General features: G+C 56.8%; 7 protein-coding genes across 7 annotated transcripts; 4 read left to right on the forward strand and 3 right to left on the reverse strand.

The window, feature by feature from the left end:
• Positions 1-818: 818 nt before the first annotated feature.
• On the reverse strand, positions 819-1,424 carry SLS55_005466 (uncharacterized protein; the record flags this gene model as incomplete). Its single annotated transcript, XM_066776913.1, has 3 exons — positions 819-1,103; positions 1,157-1,309; positions 1,365-1,424. 3 exons carry the CDS (start codon positions 1,422-1,424, stop codon positions 819-821), a joined length of 498 nt encoding a protein of 165 aa, XP_066632755.1.
• Positions 1,425-2,755: 1,331 nt separating this feature from the next.
• Positions 2,756-3,622, forward strand: SLS55_005467 (uncharacterized protein; the record flags this gene model as incomplete). The annotated part of the gene is made up of 1 exon (XM_066776914.1): positions 2,756-3,622. The coding sequence occupies one exon, from the start codon at positions 2,756-2,758 to the stop codon at positions 3,620-3,622; it is 867 nt and encodes a 288-aa protein (XP_066632756.1).
• Positions 3,623-4,374: 752 nt separating this feature from the next.
• SLS55_005468 (uncharacterized protein) lies at positions 4,375-11,996 on the forward strand (the record flags this gene model as incomplete). Its single annotated transcript, XM_066776915.1, has 6 exons — positions 4,375-4,689; positions 4,743-4,906; positions 4,964-5,070; positions 5,297-8,979; positions 10,125-10,416; positions 10,534-11,996. 6 exons carry the CDS (start codon positions 4,375-4,377, stop codon positions 11,994-11,996), a joined length of 6,024 nt encoding a protein of 2,007 aa, XP_066632757.1.
• Positions 11,997-12,377: 381 nt separating this feature from the next.
• On the reverse strand, positions 12,378-13,881 carry SLS55_005469 (uncharacterized protein; the record flags this gene model as incomplete). The annotated part of the gene is made up of 5 exons (XM_066776916.1): positions 12,378-12,413; positions 12,469-12,485; positions 12,541-12,986; positions 13,039-13,535; positions 13,618-13,881. The coding sequence occupies 5 exons, from the start codon at positions 13,879-13,881 to the stop codon at positions 12,378-12,380; spliced, it is 1,260 nt and encodes a 419-aa protein (XP_066632758.1).
• A 1,256-nt stretch (positions 13,882-15,137) lies between these two features.
• On the forward strand, positions 15,138-16,925 carry SLS55_005470 (uncharacterized protein; the record flags this gene model as incomplete). The annotated part of the gene is made up of 4 exons (XM_066776917.1): positions 15,138-15,197; positions 15,426-15,602; positions 15,676-16,767; positions 16,827-16,925. 4 exons carry the CDS (start codon positions 15,138-15,140, stop codon positions 16,923-16,925), a joined length of 1,428 nt encoding a protein of 475 aa, XP_066632759.1.
• Positions 16,926-17,405: 480 nt separating this feature from the next.
• On the reverse strand, positions 17,406-20,462 carry SLS55_005471 (uncharacterized protein; the record flags this gene model as incomplete). The annotated part of the gene is made up of 1 exon (XM_066776918.1): positions 17,406-20,462. The coding sequence occupies one exon, from the start codon at positions 20,460-20,462 to the stop codon at positions 17,406-17,408; it is 3,057 nt and encodes a 1,018-aa protein (XP_066632760.1).
• A 2,438-nt stretch (positions 20,463-22,900) lies between these two features.
• Positions 22,901-25,752, forward strand: SLS55_005472 (uncharacterized protein; the record flags this gene model as incomplete). The annotated part of the gene is made up of 5 exons (XM_066776919.1): positions 22,901-22,925; positions 23,091-23,096; positions 23,390-23,406; positions 23,462-25,008; positions 25,668-25,752. 5 exons carry the CDS (start codon positions 22,901-22,903, stop codon positions 25,750-25,752), a joined length of 1,680 nt encoding a protein of 559 aa, XP_066632761.1.
• Between the last annotated feature and the right edge of the window lie 211 nt (positions 25,753-25,963).

Here is a 25,963-nt window from a genome sequence, read left to right on the forward strand (position 1 = left end):
GGTGAAGAAGGACCAGCTCAAGTTTGCTGGTTCCCGTTTGTGGTTTTCTTTCTTACTCTTTGGGACAGTTTCTTTTCTTTTCGTCCCCTTTTCTTTTTTATTCCCATATTATTTCACTACTTCATTGGGAAAGGGCGTTCGCCTCTACAGATGAAGGGATGCGCATGGCACCTCTTTGCATAGAGGAAGGGATATGGCGTGTAACGGGCACTATTACTTATGACAACGATGATATCACGGCGAAGAATGAAGTTTCAGTCATGTCGCGGACATGGTATGTTCAAAAGGCTCGCCTTTGAGACTGGTTAAGTGGTTCAGTGGAAAGCAGCAAAGGCATGAAAGTTCGCCATCGTCGATGCCACAGCAAGTGCTAAAAGAATCAAGCCCACTCGCATCTGTCTCACAAAATTGTTGCACTATTGCTGTAGGCACGCGTGTGAGTCCGGTCATTGTAGCATTCTCAGTAGGAATCAGAGAGCTACAATCTTACGTCACCTACTGCGATGTGATGTGAACCGGTATCATGAAGCAGAATTGGTATTAAGATGCATAGTATCAGACTACTGAAAAAGTACAAACGCAGAAACAAACGCTGGGGTATAAAAATCCTTCGCCGACGCGAGGATTAGTAGAAAGGGTATCAGTCATTATGGGGGGATGAGGTCATGATCGTTCAGAAATGGGGCCGTCTCAGGTTCTTCCTTTCCTTTTTGTCATGTTGGTGGCATCCTAGCACTCGTGCGTCGGGCAGCGAAAACGCCATTGTCTCACCAGAATTTCCCAGTGCCGAGTTCCGGGAGGGGGGAAAGCCCGGACGCTTAGACGTAAGAACGGCGGCCGAAGCGGTTGCGAGAGCCGGCGCCGTCGACGACGACGGGGCGGGACTTCTTGTGGAAGACCCAGGCGCCGAGCAGGGTGCTGGCGAGCCAGAAGCAGGCGGCGATGAAGGCGAAGGCCTCATTGGCCTTCCACTTGTCGCACCAACCGCCGCGGTAGAGACCGCCCCAGTGGAAGGCGCCGCCGCAGTTGGCCGAGTTGATGTATTCGACGAGAGCGCCAAAGGCGGCGAACCAGGCCAGGCTGAGGATGAGGTCGAACGGATACTGAGTGATTGATTAGCCAGTTGTCTTGGGTGATCCGTTGATGCGTCACTCACGTGGAAGAAGGTGAAAGTGAAGGGGATCATCCAGATCAGCGAGGTGACGAGTGAGACGCAAGCGATGACAATAACGTAGATGGTACGTTTATGGGGGCCGCTGCTGCCATCGTGGATCTCGTGGAGGAACCAGGCTGATAGGCCCAGGCAGACCTGAATGTATGTCAGCGAGATGCGAGATGGAGACACAGGCTCAGAAGTGACGTACGGCAGCGCTGACGAACTGGCCGAAGCGGAGGAAGATGGAGACTAGACGCGAAAGAATCATGGTGTGACGTATTGCTGGATGGATTCACGTATTGCTGATGGATTCACGGAAGATGTTGTTGGGAGTTGGAGTGAGCAGCGGGTGCGAGCTGGAGATAGCGAACAATTGGAGGACCGTGAGCGGCAGGAGCGATCTTATATGGGTGGCAGTAACGAACGTCACCGGCAGCCATCGCGGCTCGTCACAGGGCAGCACACGTAAACAAGCAGGCGCGTCTGCGTTGGTGACACACGTCGCCCAAGGCGCAAGAAGCTCAAGATGACCTCACCCAGGAACGCGGCACCGCGACCATTGGCCGGCGCGGAAATGAGCCAGACATCGCAATTGGCGGTGCCGTGAAAGCCGGGGCAAGCAAGGACGACGACAAGTTTTCCAAGCTTGTGTCAGCTGATCCTAGGGATAACCCCCGCTCGAGAACGCTGGAAGTGAAGAATCACGTCGCGATGCACGGCGCTAGGGGGGCCTGTACCGCAGCATCGGCGCTAAGGTGGCCCAGACGGGCGACGAAGGCGCTGGAAACGCAGGGCCATGTCGCAGCAGTCGCAGGGCAGCGCGGCAGGTTTCGGCAACGATCCGCCAGGCAGACACGTTATCCCGGCCTTCGGGCGCGTCTCGGACGGGCGCGCGTCAAACGCCAGCGCAGGCAGTGGTTGCTTCACGACATGTCGATGCTGACGGCGCGCGCGGAGTGCTGACAGAGCGCAGGACGGTCTCTGGCGGGGTGCGGTCGTGATTAGGGTGTTTGTCGGAAGATCCACCGCTGCACGGCGTGCCTGGGCCTCGCTTGCAGCCTTACTCAGCGGCAGATCTGCTCGCTCGCTGTGCAACCAGACGGCACAGCTGCTGCTCCTTCGCTCCCCGATCCACCCGCAAAGCTTGTCGCCAACTTTGGGCCCCGCGCCGCATGACCGCCCGCACCTGGCCTCCGTGACAGCCGCATCCCGAGGCCCTCGCCGGAACCCGCCTCGCAACCGTGTCCGCATTCGCCAAGGCCGATTACCAGAACCAGGCATCGGCAGAACGGCTGAGAGTCGACTCCGAAAGCGCATCGTGTCCCCTCTGCTTCGTGCCTCTCGGCCGGCCGCATTCGTGCAAGACTCTCACAGGGGCTCTCTCAGCCCTACAATGTCGGTCCGTGCCTGGCGTGGCTGTGCTAATCCCTCAAGGCAACAGGAGAGTGTATAAGCCAGCGAAGCAGCTTCCTAAACGCCAGCCAAACCTGCCCTCCGGCCTCTCTCGTTTGCGGGAACCGCTCAGCCGCCAACTGGAAATAAGCCATTTCCGCCCGCTGTCCACCCTGCCTACACCGCGTTGCTCCTCGACCCGGAGCTATGGCTCTAGTCATGGCGACCGCGCCCACTAGCTGGACCCTCCCGGTGTGGACCCTGGTCTTGGCAATTGCCCTCTCGTTGCCGCTGCTTCTCTACTGTCAGCAGCGCCGGGCCTCGAAGCCAGAGAATTTCTTCAACCTCGCCGCTTTGCCTGCCGAAATCCGCAACATGATTTACGAGGAGCTGGTGGAACCCGATTGCAACCCTTCATTTCCAACCGAAGCAATGCGCTCACCACGCCCTCTGAGAATGATGTCCTGGATCCCGAGCCACAAGAAGCCTCACTATCCAAAGTACGGCATACTGCTGGCCAGCCGCCAGCTCCACAGGGAATTCATGGACGTACTCTGCAAGCACGCAACATTCACGCTGAATATTGATCGGTCAAATGAGCAGAGCACGAATCCCTGGCCGCTGAGTCGCGACAGCGTGTGCAAGATTCGCAGCTGCGAGATCCGCATCACTGCAACGTCCAACATGCTCGGGTCGCGAGATCCGCGCTCGATGCCGCGTGACTGGGGACTGAGGGACCGCGTGTCCCGGAGTCTGAGCGCGATGAAACGAGTTGAGAAGCTCAGGCTTCATGTGCACGCGGTCCCGGATCGCATGTGGAATCCTCTGTGGCTGTGGAGTCAAGTGTCGCAGCAGTTCAAGGACATGGCAGAGCCGCGCTTCACCGCCATCACTTTCGGGCTCGAGCCTTGGACGCTAGGGGAGAACTGTCTGAAAAGAGACGTAGACGGGAGATGGAAGTGGACGTGCCCGGCGGATCACGTGGTGATGGACGACCACGAAGGCTGGCAACCGATTCGGGAGTTCTGCGCGGCACTGTACCTCGAGTGCCGCGAGTGCCAGCGCGACAGCTGAGAATGCAGGCCCGGCTTAAGGCGAGGAGGTGGAGGACGCCCGGGCACGCCTGGAGTCAGGGTCCTCGGCTTGGGGCGCCCCATGTGTAAGCACAGCACTAGATTACACGAGCCGGTGGATGACTCGCACAGGTTGAGGGGGGTGGCCGAAGCAGAGTAGCACACAAGCAGACGCACGTGCGTTTTGTCCACAGCGGCAGTCGTTATTACTCATCTCCGAACCGGCTCAAAGCGCGGCCGTTGAAGTTAGAAACAGGCGACGGGCACGCCGAGTCGCCACCGTTGGAGCAGGCGCGCACAAGAAGCAAGTGCGGGCGGGCGGCGGAGACGGGCGGGGCTCTGGCTCAGCGGTGCTGGTGCGGCGGCCTCAGCGGCGGCCATGCTCGCTTGGGCATGGATCAGGGTTCAGCAGTCGGGGTGCTTTTGCAGGCCTGCCTGGGCCTTCGCGCGAACAGGGACGCCCCAAGCCACGAACACGGCCAGCCGTAGCGCGAGCGACGGTGCAATAGCGCTCCAACAGCGTGCCCGCTGCTTGGCGGCCGCCGGAAGCCCGCTGCGGACGGCCTCCCTCGCCAGCCGCGCCGGGCGCCAGCCTAGGCCCCAACACAGATATGTGCGAGCCCGATCGCAGCAGTGGCGCCTGCTCCATCACTGCTCTGCAAACCTGCAAATTCCGCCGTGCTCGCCTCATGCCCTCCGGATCTCCTGCCGCCGCGCTGCTGTCCAATTGCTACATCCATCCCTAACCCGAAGATGGGGTGCCAGCAGCAGCCCGAGCCTGCCGCGCCGCCTGTCGCCTGCACCGACAGCTCCCGTGCGAGAGAGCTGTACAAGTACTTCCAACCGCCGCGCGTCCGCGAAAACACCGTCTCTGTCCTGCGCTCCTCCAGCCCCAACACGGTGCTCACCGCGCATGCCCAGCTGGTCACCTGGCGATTGGATGTCCAGCGCGTGCTCATCAGCTTGATCGACCGCGAGACGCAGTACTTTGTGGCCGAGAGCACCAAGACGCTCGACCTCGCCAACAGCGACGAGTCCGAGGATCCCGGCGATGCCATCTGGGCTGGCGTATGCATCTACTTCTCCCGGCTGGCTGATCGTGACTGACCCCGTCGGGCCAGGAACAGTGCAACATGAGCGTGCCCAAGCGCGGCCGCTTGTGTGAGCACACGCTTGAACAGGCGCCGAGTCCTGACGGCTCGCCTGCTTGCTTCGAGGTCCTCGACCTCACCAAGGATGATCGATTCAACTCGTTGCCATTCGTGGCTGGCGAGCCGCACTTCAGGTAAATCGACGATCTGAAGATGGGTTGAGATCCCGGCACTGACAGCTCCTGCCGCAGGTACTACGTTGGCGTGCCGTTGAAGACGAAGAAGGGCATCCCCATTGGCTCCCTCTTCGCCATGGACGTCAAAGTGCGCGAGCCGCTCAAGGAGTCCTCCAAGAAATGTAGGTGTACATACGTTGACTTTTCGCGTGGCTGGGAGCATTGCCGGAGCAGCATGCAGTGCGGTGGGGCTGAGTTCTCTGTCCGGCCTTGACCGGAGTAGGCTCGCTGCGCTCTGACTTGCAGATGGGAGCATCTATTCCCGAACAAGACTAGCCTTCCGACCCAGCCATGCCGTTCCCGGTAATGTGCTCGCCCTGCGAAAACGGCAACTAATTTCCTCGGCAGTCCTCACCATCATGGCAAGCAATGTGATGGCGCACCTGGAGCTCATGAAAGAGAAGGAAGACCGGAAGCGCGCCGTCAACATGAACATGTGTCTTGCCGCCTTCGTGGATCCCGAGCACCCGCTGCGCAAGCGCAAGCGCACCGTCAGTCACCAGAGGTCGCGCAGTTACAAGTTTGCGACCTTTGCCGAGCATAAGGCCGCCGTAAGTCTCAAGGGAGAGGAAAGGAGCGAATCGATCACAAGCCCGAAATTGCCCGGAACGCCCAGGTCGACAAGGAGCAGCCGCCGTAGCACCAACGGCTCAAGAAAACACGACGCGCAGTCCAGTGACGATTCCGAGACCGAGAGGAGCCCCAGAGTCGCAGACAACGATCACCCCGAAACGTTTGAGCGCGCCTCGAAAGGACTGCTGGACTCTTTGTCGTTGCGAGATGGGGGAGGTGTCGTTTTCATGAGCACTACGGCTGGCCTCCGTCCGGATGCCATGCCCAGCCCCTCGACGGAGCCTTCGCTGCATGACTTGAAAGATGTTCCCGTGCCGCGTCGGGGCTCTTCTGGCGAACATTCTATGGATAACTTGCCAAGTTACGCAGATTCCGGCCATTCCGTGGACGTCCTGGCCCATGCGGTCTCGCATGTAAGACATCGAGATGATGAAGAGGGGGATCCGCAGCATTTTACACCACTTTCGCCCGACGACTTAACCAAATTGATCAGGCGGCACCCCCGAGGGAAACTCTACAGTTTTGGGGATGATGGTCTCAGCCAGGGCTCTTCAGGAGAGGAATCGCTCTCGGCAGATCACTCACCAATTTCGCCGGGTTCTCGGCGGAGACTGCCATCCCGAAGTGAGGCTGTCATACTCGCCAAACATTTCCCCGGAGCACGCCAGATCATCTTCGTTCCGCTGTGGGACGTGCAAATCGAGTCATGGGTCGCATGCTTCGCTTACAATACTTCGGACTTCCGTACCTTTTGTCACAACCCTGATTTTCTTCATGCTATAGCTTTCTGCTGCTGCATAATGACCGAGGTTGCCCGTCTGGCAACCTTGGTTTCGGATCAGCAGAAGAGTGATTTCATCGGATCGATTTCACACGAGCTTCGCTCGCCTCTGCATGGCATTCTGGCATCCTGCGAGTTTCTGGAAGACACAGAATGCTCTTCGTACCAGAAGTCCTTGGTATCGACGGCCGACAGCTGTGCGAGGACCCTTTTGGATACCATCAACATGGTTCTGGATTACTCCAAGATCAACTCGTTTGAAAGAAACATTCGGAAGGCAAGGAAATCACGCAAGGAGACGAATGCTCAGAATGCAATGCATCCGACAATGCAGCAACCTTCGCTAAATATATACGACGCCATCGACCTTGCAGCCATAATGGAAGAGGTTGTTGCTGGCGTGGCGTTAGGCCACGCTTTCCGGGACATCACTACTTTTGAAGGCCCGGATGACAAACTCCAAGGCGCGCCCAACCGCAACCTGGGTGAATTGGAGCATGGGACATCAACAAATGCAACGAGGCCAGCTGTCGAGATTATCATGAATATCGAGGCGCGTCGGTGGGATTTCGTTACACAGCCAGGGGCGGTCAGACGTATCGTCATGAACCTCTTCGGCAACGCAATCAAGTATACCAGACAGGGCTTCATCCGGGTGAGCCTAAGCGCCAAGGATATCAAAGATCCGCCATCGCAAAATAGCAGCCAGGATCCTCCCGCGACCAGTATCGTCACCCTAACGCTGTCCGACTCTGGGCAAGGCATCTCGCCTGAATATCTCAGGACCAAGCTTTTCACACCCTTCGCCCAGGAAAATCCACTCAACCCCGGAACCGGCCTCGGCCTCTCGCTAGTGAGGTCTCTCGTTGACTCGCTCAACGGTGACATCAACATCAGGAGCGCGCTTGGGGTCGGCACAGAGGTGGTTGTGACCTTACCGATGGTCAAGGGTGGTGGCAGCAGTGGCACCAACTCGACCGCAACGCCGGCATCAGTGCCTGCTTCGTCCGCGAGTACCGTGACCACCGCTGGCACCGGGAGCACCGGAAGCAGCAATGGCCAACGACCCATCCACGCTTGTCTAAACTCCGTCAGGCTGGCCGTGGCCGGGATGACTGCAGCTCTGTTTAAACCACCTGGCTACGAGAAGTTCACCAACCCTCTCACCATCCGTGCGCTGGAAATTGCGAGGGCATCGCTCGAGTGTTTCCTCAAGGACTGGTATGGCTTCTCAAACGTCGTCAATTGGAGTCCCGAAGCCCACCCCGATCTCATTGCAGTTGACGAAGTTGATTTACCGTGTCTTCTGGAACTCTGCCCAAGCTTGAAGGGCGACTTGAGAGATGGCCCTCTGCTCCTTGTCATCCGTGCCGGTACTGTGAGGAACTCGACGGCAGACCAACTGATGAAGCACGTCAACCTAGAGTATCTGTCCAGGCCCGTCGGTCCATACAAGCTGGCCAAGGCGCTGCAGAACGTCATGGAGAAGCGCGCAAGGAAGTGCAATCCTGGCAGCGTCGCAGATTCTGTAGTCTCGCTGGAGGCCATCGACGACGTAATTGCTGAGGAAGTGGTGACTCACGTGGAGCAAATAACGCTGAACACAAACCACAAAGGCGAGCCAGAAACCTTGAATGTCCTCTTACAAGGAGACATCCTCGGTAACGATGAGAGCATGAATGCTCACATGGCGCTAGATACACTGCCCTCTCCCGACGCAGTCCCGCCCGTTGAACTGAACGAAGAATTCCCATTCCCTGACAATGCACCAGCACTTACAACGGGCGATGATGGTATAACATCTCCTTCCTTCATCCCGGCCGAGGAAGACCGGCCTCCGTTCCCTCACAGCCGCACCATGTCCTGGACGCCGCAAGAGCGGCGGCAACACGAAGCACCGCCGGCTTCTCCGATGAGCTCCCAGGGCCTCGTCGCCACGACCAGTCTCCCTCCCCCTCCTCCGCCCGACGCCGGCAGACCCTCGATAGCCGGCCCCGCCGCCAACGTCAGACAATCCTCCAACGACACTAGCGGCACCATCACGCCGACCCGCCAAAAGAGCATCAGCCGCGGCTCCAAAACGCCGACGCCCACCACCTCGGGGCGCACGCCGCGGCTGCTCCTCGTCGACGACAACGCGGTCAACCTGCGACTGCTGCAAACCTTTATGCGCAAGCGCAAGTACTCGACCGTGTACTCGGCGGCCGACGGCGCGCAGGCCGTCGCCGTGTTCGAGTCGCTACTCTTCGCCCACGGCGACATCATCATGAACAACAACAATAACAACCAAAACAACACAAACGGTCACCACGACGCCGCCGCCACCAACGGCCCCCACGACAACCACCTCGACACCCCCGCCGCCGCGCCCCCGACCCCTCCCGACATCGTCTTCATGGACATCTCGATGCCCATCATGAACGGCTTCGAGGCGACGCGGCGCATCCGCGCGCTCGAGGCCGACTTCGCCGCCACGCGCCCGCCGCACGCGCGCCCGCCGCCGGCGCTGATCGTCGCGCTGACGGGCCTAGCCAGCGGCCGCGACCAGAGCGAGGCCTTCACCAGCGGCTTCGACCTGTACATGACGAAGCCCGTCAGCTTCAAGGAGGTGGGCCGGCTGTTGGATAACTGGGTCGCGAATGGGGGCGTGGGGGAGGGGAGGGATGTCGATGTCAATGTGGGTGGTGGGGGTGGTTTGGGGGATGGTGCTGGTGGTGGGAAGGGGATGGCGAGGATGGAGTCGGTGCCGTTTGGACCGGTTGTGGGGGAGGTGTGATGTGTGAGGTTTTGGGGACGGGAAAGAGGGGGAATGTGGGGATGGGGAGTGGATTAAAGGGCTTGGCTTTGGGAGTTTCGGGTTGGATATACCACCAAAGAGATGGATTCTTGCGAATGGTATTCGGAATATTTTTTTTTAATGTTTGGACTAAAAAGTCGGGTTCTGGCTTGTGGGCGCTTGGATTTTGAGGAAGAGGAGGGTCCGCCTATACTCCGCTCTTGAATAGGCGGTGGTGCCGAAGAGATTGAATCAAGCAGCGAGAGCGCAGCCGTTGATGTAAAGACCGCGGTACAGGATACTCAGGTGATGCTCTCAATAATTATGCTGAGCGAAGGGAGTGTGACGTAGTGAGTCGCTAACGGGCATTCGTTTAGCTGCATCCAGGGTCTTGTTGGGTTATTGGTTCCTCTCAATGCTTTTGTATTTTTAACCATGGTGCGATATGTTCCCGACCGTGGCCACGCGTCTTCTCACGCCCACCAAATCCAGGGGATACCGGGACAGAGGAATATCGAAATCTAACAACACGTTTCACCCGATCGACAGAAGTCCGCACGAGCCGAATGGCTGCAGCCGCTGGATGGGGCTTTAGCTATCCATCCCCTATCGCCGTGTCACTATTGCTGAAGTGTAGGTATGTCGTGTGCAGAATTCGGAGGCACACAGTGTGGTTGCGGTAGAGGGTTGGCAAGTTGTACCAAGGGACTTCTGCCAACTTAACGCTCTTACTATACGAAAGTTTTGACCGTACGCTACGCTTCATTCATTCCCCTTTAAATTGCCGCTGCTCTTCACTGTTGTCTCCTCTCTCTCTCCCTTTCTCTATTGAGAACTTGCCACTCAAAATGATTTTCTGCAGGGCCGCCCTCACGGCCGTGGCCTCCTTGGTCTTCTTCACGCCTGTCTTCGCGGCCGCCATCAGTGACCCGGCCTCGCTACCCGTCGTTGATCTAGGTTATGAGCGCTACCGCGCTGCGGAATACAATGTAAGACAAGAGTCCCGCAACACTTGATGGGAAAGTCATTCTGACGGTTCTATACAGCAAGCAGGCGACTACTTCAACTTCTCCAACATCCGATATGCGGCTCCGCCTCTTGGAGGTCTGCGCTTCAAAGCCCCAGTGCCACCCGTCATCGGCCGCCTGGGGATAAACAACGGCAGCGTCGGGCGGATCTGCCCTCAAGCGCCGGCGGCTCACAATTCTACGCCAGACCCGCGTGAGACCGAAGACTGTCTTTTCCTCGACGTCATCGTGCCCCGCAAGCTCTTCGAGAAAGCAGGTCCCAAGAAGCTGTTGAGTGACGCCAGTGCCCCCGTACTGGTCTGGTTTCACGGTAGGTGCAACACATCCCATCCATCCCCCTTCACCACCATCATTCCCCCCTCCCCCCTCCTCCTTTCCCCCATCCTCTCCCAGTTCTGGCGACCAACAAGATTTGATTTCCCTCCAGGCGGCAGCTACATGACGGGCTCCAAAAACTCGGCCGGCAACCCGGCCGGCCTGATCCGCCGCAGCCACCGCAGCCCCCTCGGCGACAACTCCGACGGCATCATCTTCGTCTCCATCAACTACCGCCTCGGCGCCTTCGGCTTCCTCTCGACAGAGCCACCGCGGCCAGGGGACATCACCCCCAACGCCGCGCTCCACGACCAGCGCCTCGCCCTCCGCTGGGTGCAGGCGCACATCCACCTCTTCGGCGGCGACCGCGCGCGCGTCACCGCCATGGGCGAGTCGGCCGGCGCCGGCGCCATCGCCCACCACATCACGGCGTACGGCGGCAGCGGCGACCTCGAAGAGCCGGTGCCGGTGTACCCGATCCTCAACGACTGGGGCAGGGAGCATGACGGGCGCGATGCTCCTCGCCGCCGCGTTGGTGGTGGTGGGCGCGGGAAGCTGGATGATTTCGGTGACGATGACGATGAGGAAGAGAAAAAGAAAGAGGGGGAACCTCGACCGCCGCCGCTCTTCCACCGCGCCATCTTGGAGTCGCCCGGGTGGTATCCGCCGCTCGGGGCGCGGAAGGTGGCGGAGGGGTTCCGCGCTTTCTTGGAATATGCCGGCGGCGTGAAGGACATCACGGAGCTGCGGGCGCTGCCGTCGTGGCGGCTGATGGAGGCGAATCGCGCCATGAGGAGGGCCGCGGCGCCGGGGAGCTTCGTGTTCGGGCCCGTCGTCGACGGCGGGCTGGTGCGGGCGGATCCGAGGGCGACGCTGCTGAGGGTTTACGGCGGGGTCAACGGCGACGGCGGTGGTGGCGAGAGCGTCGGGGGCGTGCAGGCCGTCTTGATCGGGAGGAGTGCGGATGAGGGCCGGCTGTTCGTCCCGCCCGAGCTGCAGACGGAGGAGCAGTTCGAGGCGTTTGTGAGGACGGTTTATGGACCTGATCGCAACAACAGCATCCGCTACATCGTCCAGATTCTCTACCCGCCCGTGTACACCGGATGGCATGCGCTGTACGCGGACGTTCAACAGCGCGCGGCGTTGCTGCTCAGCGAGTCGGTGTTCACGTGTAATGCGTTCGCGCTGAATTCGGTCTTCGCTGCGGCTGGACGGGCTGGGGCGAAGGATGTGGCATCGTATGCCTATCTCTTTGACGTGGGGCAGGGGTTGCATGGGCAAGTGGTCCCGTACACCTTCTACGCTCCTGGCCAGGCGGATGAAACTTATGGAGCCGAATATGGGCCGTTTAACACAACTGTGTCGGGGGTGCTGCAGGATTACATCGTTAGCTTCGCGGCTCATGGCATCCCGGAGAGCCCAGGGGACGGGCTAAAGGCAGTTGAGGCGTATGGAACAGAGGCGAGGACCGCAAGGTTGGGAGAACAGGGATTCGAGATGGTGACGGATCCAGCGGCGAACAAGAGGTGTCTGTGGTGGATGCAGGTAGCGGCACAAGCGGCACAGGAACACTAAGTCTTGTCTTCTATTTCAAAATGCTACCCCCCTTCCCCGATTCTCTATAGTTATTAGTTAGGTTCCACTATTTACACCTCAGTTCCTTTCTCGGGTTTGTTCCTATTGATGCGGAAAAGAGAAAGCAACGACTTCCCCATCTCCGTCCATAGCCCTGGCGGCGGATCTATACTGGCCTCGTACACGTCGATGATCGGCTTGTCCCAGACGAGATCTGCATCTTCAGGGCGCACAAACTTGGTTCGCTTCAGGACTTTCCAGCCCACGAAGAGAACCGCGCAGACGAAGATCATTGTATAGTAGGTGAGGAAACTACCAATGTTCCAGTTGCCCGGCAAAAGACAGTATAGCCTTGGATGATGACAACGATGACGACAAATGTTAAGCCGAAGCAATTGACATAAGGTTGGCACCAACCTGAGATCATGTCAGCTTTGGGGTTACTCAGAGGCCGAAAAGACAACATGCATACCTTTATAGGGCAGGGTTCTACGATCGAATCCCTGTGCCTTCAAGGCACGATAGAAGAACAGGTAGGTCGTACCAATGATGGCATAGTTGAGCTGTTGCGACGCAGTGACGAGGTTGACCAGCCACTGAAGCGCCTGCGCCGAACCGGCGCCCAGCTGCAACAAGCTCAAAAACGAAAAGGCCATGGTGGCAGCGAAGCACCAGATGGGAGCACCCGACTTGGTCGTTTTCGAGAAGAAGGCCGGGGCCTGCTTGTTGACGGCGAGACTGTACAACGACCGCGTAGCCATGTAGTAGTAAGTGTTGCCCGCCGAGAAGATGCTGGTGACAAGCAGTGCGTTCACCACGTGGGGTAGCCCGTCTATTCCGAGGTTCTGCATGGCAATCACATATGGCGATGCTGCGCCGGTGGAGCCGCCTTGAGAACCTAGCACGTTTGCCAGCGTTTGGTCGTTGTATGGTAGCACGACGCCAACACAGAAAGCGCCCAGGATAAAGAAACAACCGAAGCGTAGATATCTTGAAGGTGGAATCAGCCACTGCTGGTTTGGATGTCGCTGGCGGGACTTACACGGTCTTGAAAGCCAGCTTGATGGTGACTCGCGGGTATATCGCTTCGCCAGCGACCATGGAGATGTACTCTGGACCGCAGACCGTAAAGGCAGCCACAAACACCGCACCCAGGAAACCCTCGAATTTTCCTAGCGCGCCCGTAGTGATGTGCTCCGCAAATGCGCCCGGATTGTTCCAGTAACGAAAACCGTATGAATCGCCCTTGGGATTACCGCCCACCATCGTCACAACGGTGAAGCCGAACAGGAGGAATACCAGGAGCACTTTTCCAGATGAGAGCCAGAACTCGGCCTCCCCGAACACGTGGACGGCGCCGATGTTGATGGCCGTGTAGAGTGCGATGCAGACGATGCATACGGCCCACACCGGGATGTCGTCCCTCCAGAAAGTCAGGACCAGGCTGAGCGCCGAAATTTCGAACGGGACGAGGATTGCTTCGTAGAGGAACAGATTCCAGCCGGCGACGAAGCCGAAGGCTTCATCAACCCATTTGCCCTGCGTATCGGATGAAGGAGCCGGGGATGGGCATGTAGACGGCCATCTCTGCGATACTGCTGCTGTTAATGGAAGAAATTACGCAGCTGTAGAAGATGAAACCGAGGAGTAACGAGGCTGGACCGCCGTTCATTAGTCCCAATCCAATACTGACGAAGAGGGCGGTGCCGATGGAACCGCCCATAGCGATCCATTGGATCTGACGGTTGTCCAGAGACCGATGCAGAGTATTGACATTTTGAACGGAGCCAATGTCGGGAGCACTGTCGCTGTCGCTAGAAGTGGTATTGCCGAATGGGGAGGGTTCAAAGACTTTTTCCTTCAGGTTGTCCGTCTTTGAAGCCATGATCGGAAATAATGAGCCAACGAAGTGATGAGCATGTTTTTCGTACGACGTAGTTTTGGCAACAGCTTTAAGCAGGAGATAGTGCAGGGATCGAGCAATTGGTCACTTTGCCTTAGATAGTGTAGATACCATGCGTGCAACACATCCGAGCTTGGGCCAAGTCTGCTATCAGAACGGATGCTGGAGTGGGCGGATCCTTGCGGGGCAGCCAAAACAGGTTAGGAAAGATACAGAAGAGGAGTATTGTAGCCGCGTATCAAAGACTGCCAAGAATAACAATTGCCATTGGCTTTGGCCTATTAAATCGTCCGTACTTCCCTGCTCTGGGCCCTGTTGTTGTTTGCGCTAACCTTCGGCGGCTACAATACCTTTTTGTAGACAACCGAGTACCCACTAGAAGACCGGGGTAATGTCTGTATCGAGGAACATTATCACCTATGTCCGTCTTCCGATGTCATTTGCTTATTTATGCGGACCAGTTCACAACCGCAGTTCATCGTGTGCAGCTCTATCAATTGCCTCGATTATGAAGTTTCCTTCGAAATCAAATCAAGTCCGACATTCCTGTTCTGATGGAACGTGTGCCAGATCTGCTGCTGCAAATCTACCGCAGCCCTTCTTCAAGCCAGTCATCAATCAAATCTTTGGTAAGAAGATTGCTGGTAAGGTCAACCGTTCCAAGCCACCTCGCCTTCGGCGAGATGGAGTTGAGTGACGAACAGAAACTGAAACAAATAAGAATTGGCGTTCAACAATAAAAGCGTCGAGATAGGAGCCGAGTCGAACGCTTAACCCAAAAGGATACGCGAACCCCAACACTCACTCGGCTTGTCCACGCAAAGTCCAAGATACGCGAGAACAAGACATGCTCTTGCTGTTTGTCACCTTTGCAGATTTCTTCGCATAAAAACAATGGCCGAGGAGCCAAAAAGCAAAAACGCAAAACGTACAACAGCCGGGATTCCCCAATGGTCACCCACTTGAGTACTAATCGGCCGGTTCGCAGCTTAAGTACGGCTGAGCGGACGGGAAGCCCTGTATTCTGCGACCTATGGTCGTACGTGGAAGAAGACACCACAGGTTACCATTATCATCCCTAGTCAATAGTCAGTCGTCTCGCTGTTGCCTCGGTGTTCTCCCGTAACAGACTAAGCACAGCCCCTTAGCAGGCAGCACCCACGCTTAAGTATTCATTTAATACCTTTACTCGATCGTCTCGCCGAATTCGTGCAGTGCATTGCCACCGCATCTTTATAATGTCTGTGATGAGGAACAACTACATTGCTCTTAAAGCCAATAATGGTGTCGTCATTGATGTTGGTATATGCGCCCCCTCCCAAGCGAGTCTTACAGCGATGGACAAACTTAGTATTAATATTTGAATAGAAAGAGAGGTTGCCAGAAAGTCCGGACTCATCAATACATTCTTAGAGAATGCAGAAACGGATGCGGAACAGCCTATTCCTATCGAGAAGAATGGCCGACATGTCAGCTTGCCACCACCTTACGGAAGAGCGATTGTCTGTAATAACACCTGCGAACAGGTTAACGCACAGATCCTCCGCACAATTCTCGAATGGTGCGAACACCACAAGAACGATGATACAAGCCGCAAGATCGACTACATCCGAACTCCGTTTTACGCACTCCCTCCCATTGACAAGTGGGATCAGGATTTCATGAGTGGCGCTGACCTGGACACGCTTTTCGAAATCACGGCAGTGAGTCCGCCTTCTTCCCTTCCACGCCCATTTTTTTCCCAAACAAAAAGCCGAGCCTCCCCCAATTCCCCAGACCGCGCACTTCCTCGACATCCCCGCCCTATACGACCTGGGCTGCCGCACCATCGCCTCCACCATCGCCGGCAAATCCCCCAGCGAGGTCCGCGACATGCTCGGCACCCACGACATCCCCATCGGAGAAGAAAACGAGCCCGAAACCCCCATTGGCCAGCTGCCGCCATGGAACGCCGCCAAACGGCTACTCATCAGCCCGCTCGTCCAACTAGCCGAATCCATCACCGGCGGTCAACCCATTAATCCTCGCTCCTCCGCGGAATTCCCACCCATCACATCCGCCGACCTGCCCGCCTCCTACGCGCACAGGACCACGTGGTCCGACTTCACCTGGGTCCGCGTCCACCTCTACCACTTCTCCAGCCCGCGCAGCAACGCGTGCGTCTTCGGGGCCGGAAATGGTGCCGGGATCCACCTCCGCGTCGCGGCGCTCGGCTGCCACCCGTGGGTCGTCGCGCGCCGCGGCGAGAGAAGGCGGTACTGCTGCAGTGCTGCCGCTGACGACGATGACTTGCCAATGACGACGAGTAGTAGTAGCAGAAGGACAAGCAGCGTCGCCGGCCTGTACCTGAGCACCGAGCCGCTGCCGCCCCCGACGCTCGACTACCAGCTGTGGCTGCCCATCGCGCACCGCGTCGTATTCCAGGTGCGGACGGCGGGGCAGGGGTGGCTGAGGGGGTCGAGGGAGGGAGGGGGCGGCGGCGACATGAAGGAGGCGTTGAACCCGCGGCACGCGTGGTTCGAGGCGAGCATCCTGACGCCGGTACTGTCCCGCGGGCTCGATAGGCTCGCGACGGACGGCGCGACGCTTCAGGACGTGATGGCGGAGATGACGTGGGAGACGCCGGCGCGGGCGAGGGAGGCGCTCGTGGAGCGCGGGTGGGATTTCGTGGAGAGGGAGGACGGGGGCGTGGTGTGGAAGGTGTGCGACGGCGTCACGACGAGCGGCGAGTATCGGGATCGCAGGGTCGAGTGGAAACGCGGGGTGGAGACGCAGGTGGGAGACGAAGGGGAGGCGGTGGGGAGGGGGGAGGGGTTCCTGGAGAGGCTGACGACGGGGCGGATCGTTGTGCTGTGGGCGAGGGCCGAGGTGAGTTTTGGGTATCGACAGGCCGTGCTAGTTTGACCGGCTCGCTGACTGCGTCGTAGCACAGGTATCGGGAGAATAAGGTTGGAGCAGCCGCGATTGAAATCGAGTATGAGTTTCCTCCTCCGGGATCTACACGGAATGACGGCTCGCCGCTGTAGAAGGCAGGCAGGGATATGCAAAAAAAAAAAGATCAGAGAGAAAAATCCACTACTCCACTTGAATGACATAGACCGTGGACACCGCAAACTTCTACAATCTGCCACTGCCGCTGAACAATCTTGAGAAACGATTCTCATATTGCCGCCGCTGTGCAACCTTCGTCATTCGACCCACGGTCCGTCCCTTGGCCTTCACTGACCCGATAGGCGAGTAACGTCCCAAAGAAAGATCGTAGAATCCGATGGCCGTTCGATGAGACATTTGCGCGGATTGACGGCGTTCTTCCTTAATCGTGATGGTCCCAGTGTGCCCTCGAATTGGATAAGCGCTTCTTGAGCTGTTGGTTCTGATGAAATTCCCTGGCTCTGAGCCCTCGAAAGCCACGTCAGGCACCCACTTGGGAAGCTTGAGGGCTATGACGAGGCGAAAACGTGAGGGCTGTCTTGTGTCGAGAAGCTCGGTACGTCCCAGTCCGGCTTTCAAGGTTCATCGTTCGGCTGAGGATCGTCAAGTAACCGTAGGATTGCCTCGGCATTGTCCGGTTTCTCAAAATCAACCCAGTCGTGTAGGCCTGCCTTTCCCCCCTTGTGATGGAGAAGTGGTGGACACCCGTTTGGCTCTTCAATGCCCACTGCCGTGATGGCTCTTTCACCTTTTCCGTATTTCAGTATTATCCTTAGCTTACCATCCGATTTCGCGTCCTCGCAAATCCACAAGGGGTGGTATGCGCCAAACTTGAGGAACAATTCAATAATCTCCCACTGAATAGTCGTCCACTGCCGAAACTGTAAGAGTGTCTCCCAAGGACTTCCACGTTTATGATTATCGCGTCCCGCGGCATAATCAGAATTGGGGCTTATGTTGTGTAGAAAGATGAATCGCAGAGTCTCGGGGGCCCGCTTTAGGTTGCTCCTAAATTCGGATTCATCGGATTCATCGGCATCGAGGATTATGTCCGTGACGCAGGCCAGGAGTTCGCCATCACCCATGTCTCGAATTTGATTAGGAATCCCGTTCTGATCGTATATCCATTCGAGGTACTCAAGGAAAAAATTTCGGCAGGCTACGTGAGGGAGAGAAACGCAGACAGGTCGCTCGGTGTTACGGTAGGCCGAGGAAGGTGAAAGTATGCGCCATCCAAACTCAAGGATATCAGGCCATAGTCGACGTTGTCTGAGCTGAAGTGCCATATCGATCTTGTCTAAAGAAGTGAAATGGTGTTTTCGATCGGCCACGTGTGAATCTTGCAGTATGGTAAGAAGACACTCAGCATCAGTGTCTATCAAATCAATAATGCCATCGTGTTTGTACTTGTACCCGGCTGTTTCGTCGGCGTACGCCTCGAGGGCCACTGTCTTTATGACTGCTAGAAAGGTTTGAACCAATGCATCGGCGACGTCAATGTTTTTGAGATACCTTGACGAATCGAGATCCGCGTAGTTCCTCAAAAACTCCGGCACAGACCGATGAGTAAACTTCAGTTCCTCTCCGAAAACCCATGCACAGGAAGTGGATGGTCGCACTTCCAGGAGTCCCTTACAACAGGCGGTCGACTGTGCTGCAGTATCGGCTATGCGGTCCCTGATTTCCTGATCATCCATGTCCTTGAAGGGTTGAGTTGCTGCAAACTCGGGATTATCGAAGTAATCAGCGAGAAAAGAGGCCCTGAACACGGTGAATTGACCATTACTTGGCCACTTGAGAGCATGTGAGGAAAAGGCCTCATTGAGCATGCTGGCCATCGAGAGTAGACAAAGGGCCTGCTTCCGGTCGTGTCCAGGGATTGAGTCCAGCATGTACTGGTAAAAGTCCCCCAACTCGGTTGGAATAGCCAATAGCTTCTGAGACAATTGCGAAATGGTGTATCGGCTCTCCAATGCGTCGCAAAGTAACTTCAAAGTCATTGCAACCCAAAGGAATACACCGTCAGCCTTATTGACGATATCATTGGCAAGAAAGCTGCACTCTTCTGGATATCTTTTCTTCAAGCGTCGAAAGTGCAATTCGTTGTTCAGTGTCTGCTGGACTACTATTTCGATGTCCACCCTTGTAAGGTCTTGAAGTCGGATTCGTTGAGAGTCAGGAAAACGTTCCAGGAAGACGGGGAATTCTCTGCTCGAGACACAAAGCTTGATTGCGCCTGGCGAGGCACTGACCCAATCCTGGAGGCGCTTTACCAAAGTTCCGTAAGTCAAGCGCTTCTCCTCAAACTCATCAAGGCCGTCGATGAAAAAGCAGAAGCAGTGTGTAGCACAGAGACTTCGTTCTCGAATGAGCCTCTCGAATGCGACCACGGCTTCCTCGTCGCTGATCGCGATGTTTGACCCGTGTTCCAAAGATGCATGATGGCCAAGATTCATTTGACTTGGGAAAAGCGAACTGATGAGCCCGGGAAGTCGTTGAAGGATGTGGAATAGAAGTGATCTGACTAATCCCACGAGACTCTTCTGAATAGGGCTTCCAGGCTTCCAGAAGAAATGTTGGGCAATGACCAGCTCTCTTTGGTGGGCCTCAGCCCAAGCTCCGAGAAGTTTTGTTGTTTGCTCGTGCCGCCAGATGTATTTCATCAGCGTAGATTTGCCGGATCCAGGTTTGCCGGAAATATGGAATATGCCACTACCAGAGACAAGCCATGGCTTCAACATGTTCTCTTGTCTTTGATTTGACCGGTACTGTACTCCGTAGCGTTTCACCTCCTCTGTGTTCGTAGGATAATCTTCAAAAATCCATCGGAATGTATCTTGTGCTTGTCTCGACACATCGTTGAATCTCTCATTCATCGCGTTGAACTGGAGGGCCTTCAATATGAGTTGCTCGGTTGTTTCTCTCGATCGGTCAGTTACCGTGAGAGTTTCCAGGGTGTGAATCTTCGGAACCACCAGCAAGAGCTCCTTCGCATAAGCTGCAGCGGTTGCGGCGGCATATCGCTGCCATCGGTCATTCTTGTGAGAGTCGGCATAGTCGCAAATGCCTCGGACGACAAGACAGGGGAAACTGTTCATGAGGCCGGCAGCTTCCATTTCAAAGCAGATACATTCCTCGCCTATTCTCTGAGCGATGGAGTCCCTGGTGGGACCGTCTTTGATGAGTGTGTTGCCGGAGGCAATGACGCCGTAGTGGATCTGTGGTTCTGGCGCTGCTCGTGGTTGACGATCGATCTTCTTCCGAGCATCGCACATGTCGCAACTGGATCCACCAATATGCCTGTAGCCAGCTTCGAACAGGCGGTCATGTTGGCTGCCTTGGTACACGTAGCTTGTGGCCATGAAAGGGTTGTTTGTCAGCATCTCTTCCAGGATCCGAGACAGCTGAGATGGAGCGCGCTCATGCTGTGCCTGGAGCTTCGCCAACGCTGTAAGAAGCACTTGCGGAGGCATGTTGAGGCTGCCCAAGCGCTGGAAGTGCCCCGAGTCCTTTGCTTTTCCAAGATCGTATTGGACAACTCCGCCGGATTTCCCACTGGGTTGGCTGACGGCAATGTCACCGAGCCGAATGTCGCGATCTGATGACGGGATCCCAGCACCGATTCCGACCATGAGTCCGATCCGGATGTGCGGAAATGAAGAGAGTAGAGCGGATGCTGTGGTTGCGGCAGATGTTGTGCCGTAAATGCCCAGCGGAAGCGATGCGATAACCACGTTGTGGGCTCCGACACGACCCCATGTGTACGTGTTTGGATCCGTAGACGGTTTGGTGAAATTACAGGGCGGTTCGTGCTCTTCGTCCAGCATTGCAGTTGCCGCTGCCAGCTCCAGCGGGAGGGCGGTGACCCAGCCCACCGTGTACTCGTCGCCCCTCTTTGAGACCATTGCAAAACCCAACGATACATCAAAAAGGTATGGTGATCGACAGAATAGGGCACTCTGCTGGTGAGCTGCGTTGTTGTAGTGCTTTATGAGCGAGATGGAAAGCTCGACGTGCGGCCATCGGGCGCGAGGCTGAAAGCGGCGTAGAGACGGTCGTGGATCAGACAGTATGAAGTGACGCTGAAGATGTCTTTTACTCGCTGTGTTTACGGTCCCTAAGATCAAGACTGGTAAAACGCCGAAACGAGAAAAAGACCGACACGCGAGTCCAGGCTCCAGAGCGTGGAGCTGAGAGAAGGAGTGGAGACGGGACTGCGGGGAAGTGCAGTTTTGAACAGGCATGTAGGTAATCAGCCCTGCCATTTGCTCGCTTTTGACCCCCACCTGATTTTACCTACTCAGCCACCACCAGCCTCCTCTGGCCCCCACAACCAAAATTTTTTCTACAACAACAACTACAACAAATAACAACCATGCCTATCGTGTACGGCCAGCTACCAGCTAAGCACACACGGCTACTAATAGTCCAGCCGGGCGCGTTTCAGCACGACATCTGCACCTCTTTGGTCCCCCGCCGCCTTTGGATCGACGCCGTCTGCATCAACCAAATAGACCTGGCCACGGCAGTCACCAGGTCTTGATGATGGGTAGGATTTTCTCGGCCGCTATGTGAGTGTTGATCTGGATCGGGCTGTAAGATGAGGAAACGGCAGTTGTGGTTGAACTGCTTACGACGTAGCAAGCAAAAGCGCCCAAAGACGTTGGACACAAGCCATGGATTTTGCCCCGCGAAGAGGAAGAGGAAGATGGATGTACTGGGCGCCTCCATACGGACATTTTCGCTAGGCCGAGTGGTTTTTCAAACCAACAACGGATTACTCGGCCTTGGACTGGACTACACGGCCGAGGGGGATGAAGTGTGGCATCTGATGGGCGCGGATGTGCCGTCGATTCTGAGACCAGAACCGTCACGCCCCCAAGACAAGGGAGAAAACTGCCGTTACAAACTAATGGGCGAATGCTATGTGCATGGGGTCACCACCGAAAGGCACTGGGGAGACGTTGTCGATCCCCATCCATCTTCGCCAAGGAGTGAAGATCGGAAGCTTGAGGCTCTCGAGATTGTTTAACTTCAGTTCTGATTGGGTGCGCACACAGCCACTCAAGCGGCTAACGCGTCTCTCCCGCGGAGTTGGCCAATCCTTGGGGAGGAATAACTTGGTGCAAATCCTGCCCATGTTGAGAAGACGCGATCGGCTGATCCATATTTCTGTCCGTTACGTTGCCAACACATTTCTGGAGAGGCTGTGCGAAGGCATAATCCAAGGCGGCGGAGCATACTACCAATTACTCTTTTGATCCAAGGTTCAGGGCTGCTAACCTTGTTTCAGCACTGCGAATCCTTGGACTCTCCAGGTATGGCTCTTCACGATGGTGCAGTAAGCAGAAGACCCAGTTTTATTTGCCAATCCGGATTGTGCGTGCAGATCAGCACAGGCAGCAACATCTCGAAGAGTGTTATTACTCGTCTACAAAACGACACGAAAAACAAGAGAAAACTTGGCGGACCAGATGGGCTGCATGGATGACGTGGATTGGAAGCGGTTCTCAATCGGACCGTAAGTGCTTAAGGTTAAGGATGGGCTGGCCCCCATGCTGCGCCCTACGGATTTGCGACACACCCCACAGTAAGGCAGTAGGCCTTGTGACGCGTTCTGTGGAACCCATGCCACGCCGATCGCCGTTGCAATTTGTCTCAGGCTGTCTCTTGTCCGCCTAAACACCCATGCCAAGCATCAAAGAAAGCCTCAGGAATGTCTCTGGACCTGACTCAGGAACGTGACGTGATGTCCGCATGGAACATCATCGCTGTCTTGCGCCACTCGCAGAGCCACACATGCAGTTGCGCGTAACTCGGGGCGTCATGGGGGCGGTGTGAATTGTTGGAAGCAGTGCCCACCACTGTCTGCCTGACCGATGATCCCTTGCGCTTCTGTGATCTCACTGCGTTTTGATTCTTTTTTGGTTTCCGCGCAAGTCGCCATGCTTTCCAGGGGCTGCTACTAATTTATGACTTTCCCGGCCACTGTTGGCTTTCCCATGTTGTTTTGCCTTTGCGCTCCCACCGGACGAGAACATGGAGCTCGATTCTCAGTACAGAGAAGGAAATGGCCGATCGCGATTCCGAGCATAGTGAGTCGACAAGGTTCCATGAATCCTATCCTGAGCTTATTCGAATAGCTTCTGGGTGCTCTCTGCGTCCCTTAGTATAGCATCTTCCTGGCACCTTCTTGTATGGAAGAACTACAGTGAGCCACTCCCGCACTTCACCTCGAGTCTCAACTAACAAATTCTCAGGCCACCGTATGCAACCCCAGTCAAAACCCAACAAGATCGCCACTGACTTTTCTTGATCTCAGCGCTACATCTTCACGCCCTACACATACTATGTGCTCTCATCGTTTCGTTTCTTCACGCGCTGCTCTCGGGCAAAACCGTCGAAGGAGTGCAATCCCCGTACTTCGTACTTCCAGTCGCTAGGGGTGGTGTCTCCACCAATCCAACGCAGCTGGCATTTCTAGTCCTCTCCTCTCTCTGTATGGCATGGTCGATGCCTCTATTCTTGAAGGCAGTGGTATACTCTTCCAGCGTCCCAGCCTTGATCTTTGTCTCGGTAAGCCTGCCCGCACAAGTATTGGAATTGACAGGTTTACTGATACAGCTGCAAGACCATTTCGTTCCTCCCTGATGCTTTGGGCAACGCTTACCAAGAGTCTCGACTCTCGTACCGTGTTCTATTACGGGCCTTGGGCGTCATCTCGGCGGTTTTATTGATTATTTTTGACGACTACCGAGGATCGTCAAAGTCACTTGTCCATGGAACGCACTGCTTTGTCCTTGTCGGTCTCTCCAAACTGTTTTGCTCGCAAGCGATTGCTGCGGAGAAAGAATTCGGAGCAACGCGCGCCAACGAGCGGTACTGGATTGCCATCAGGAATACCAGCATTCCGATTTCCTTGATCATCACGCTGATCTGGGGAGCTACAAGAAAGGACTGGGCCACCGGCCTATGGGACGTTTCAGCTGTAAACCCATTCCTACTTGGGTTCAACATGATAACGAGCACAGCCGCCATCTTCACTGGGGGCTCACTTGTTGTCTTTTCATTCGCCGGCGACTCCAGCGATCAGCAAGACCGCTTCCAACCCGCACCGCTCCTGTGCAGCCTCGCTGTCGGTCTGATATCATCACTCGTACCGTACCCTGCCGTGGTCACGCCCCTCCAGCTGACAGCTTTCATCACGGCGATTGTTTGCCTGGCCTGGCCCGACATCTCCAGTGAAGTCTCATCATTGAAGAACCAGGACGATGCCGAGCTCAAGAGCCTGGAACAAGGCTGGCGCACCAACCTCACCGCACTGACCTTCAACCGCGTGGTGGCAGCAGCCCGCTACTTCGCGCTCCTCTGCCTGGGCATGCTGTGCCTGAGCAGCGCGTGGCAATCCACAACGCGCACGACGCCGCCATCGCCCGAAACCGTCTCAGGGCTGGACTGCGCGTACCAGCCGCCCTCGGAGATGGACTTCGTCGTCAGCATGTACAAAGAGCCGCTGTCGGTCGTCAGCTCGACCATCGCGGCGCTGCGCGACATCCCGTCCGTCGGCGCGCTCTCGCCGCGAGCCCACATCTACGTCAAGGACCAAGACGCGGACGTCGAGGCGATCCGCAACGCGACGGGCGCGCACGCCGTCACCGTGCTGCCCAACGTGGGGCGCGAGGGCCACACGTACCTGCACCACACGCTCGCGCGCTGGGACCGCCTCGCCCGCCACACGCTCTTCATCCAGGCCGAGCCGCACGACTTCGCCAACGCCCTGCGCCGCGTGCGCGAGTACTACGTCCCATCCGCCACGGGGATGCTCAGCCTGGGCAACCCGGGCATCTCGTGCGACTGCGACTCTTCGTCCACGTCGACATGCGGCGACCCGCACTGGCGCGACACGTCCAACACCATCGCCAGCGTCTACGACCGCGTCCACAACAACAACAACGCCACATGCACCCGCGCCCTCCTCTCCTACCGCGGCCAATTCGTCGCCTCCGCCGCGCGCCTGCGGTCCGTCCCCCGCGCGCTCTACCGCGAGCTCGCCGCCACGCTCGCGTCCCCCCGCAGCTGGGCGCTGCGCGAGGAGTTCCAGTTCGACGTGCGCGAGAACACGCCGCAGGCCCCGCAGTTCGGCTACACCGTCGAGCGGCTGTGGTCGGTGCTGTTGAGGTGCGCGGATCCGGAGGCGGCGGCGCGGTGTCCGGCGCTGCATGCGGGAAGGCCGCGTTGGGGGAGGGATGGGGATTGTCAGTGTCTTGATGATGGGGCGTGTAAGGCGGCTCGTGTGGAGGCGGAGGCGGTGTCGTGAGGCGCTTTGGCGTGGGGTGGTGGGTTGGAGACGTGAATGATGTTTTTGGGAAGCAAGGCGCTATTGATATGGTCATGACAGCTACGAATGTATTAACTAATTGATCTCGATTGATATTCGAAGCACGCGCGTTATTGAACAGGGCGGCGGTAATCACTTACCTCACGATACCTCGGATGCGATTGGGCGGAGCAGAGCGACACAAAAGAAATGGACTGCTTCAACCTGAATGGACCTCGTTCATGCTTCCACTACCCATGCGGATGGTTTGCTCCCCCTCATGCGTTTTGCGCGGGCAATTCTTTCGAAACCCACTGCGGCATGCTGGAGTTGTCGTAGAGCCTGGTCAGAACATGGAGCGGGGATGCTGGTGGTACTTACTTGATATGCAGGTGGTGCTCGCTGGACGTCTACACTGCTACACTACTTCAACTCGCATCTCCTGCGACGTCGCTGTGGTCCAGCAACAGCTTGACTAACCTTTCATGACCGCCCGGTGCCGGCAAATAATAGGGGCTAGCTCCATTTCCAAGCAGGACTTCCACGGCACTCTCACGCCCCCGACGGGCCGCAAGATGCAGTGCGGTCAAGTCTTCTTCGTCTAGGAGGAGGTGAAGATCCGCCTCGAATCCCAGTAGAAGCTGCGTATCGGTTCCATCGCCAGCCACGCATGCGTATTGAAGCGCTGTGCGGCCATGGCAGTCCTGCGCGCTGACGTGTGAGCAGTGCTTCGACAGCGCCGGCGTGGCCACCACGAGTCACCATGTGCAGCGGCGTCCGCTTTTCCCCCTCCGTGGCGTCCACACCGGCCCCGTT

This window comes from Diplodia seriata (assembly GCF_021436955.1).
Source record: "Diplodia seriata strain FDS-637 chromosome Unknown scaffold_5, whole genome shotgun sequence".
NCBI classification, from domain to species: Eukaryota; Fungi; Ascomycota; class Dothideomycetes; order Botryosphaeriales; family Botryosphaeriaceae; genus Diplodia; species Diplodia seriata.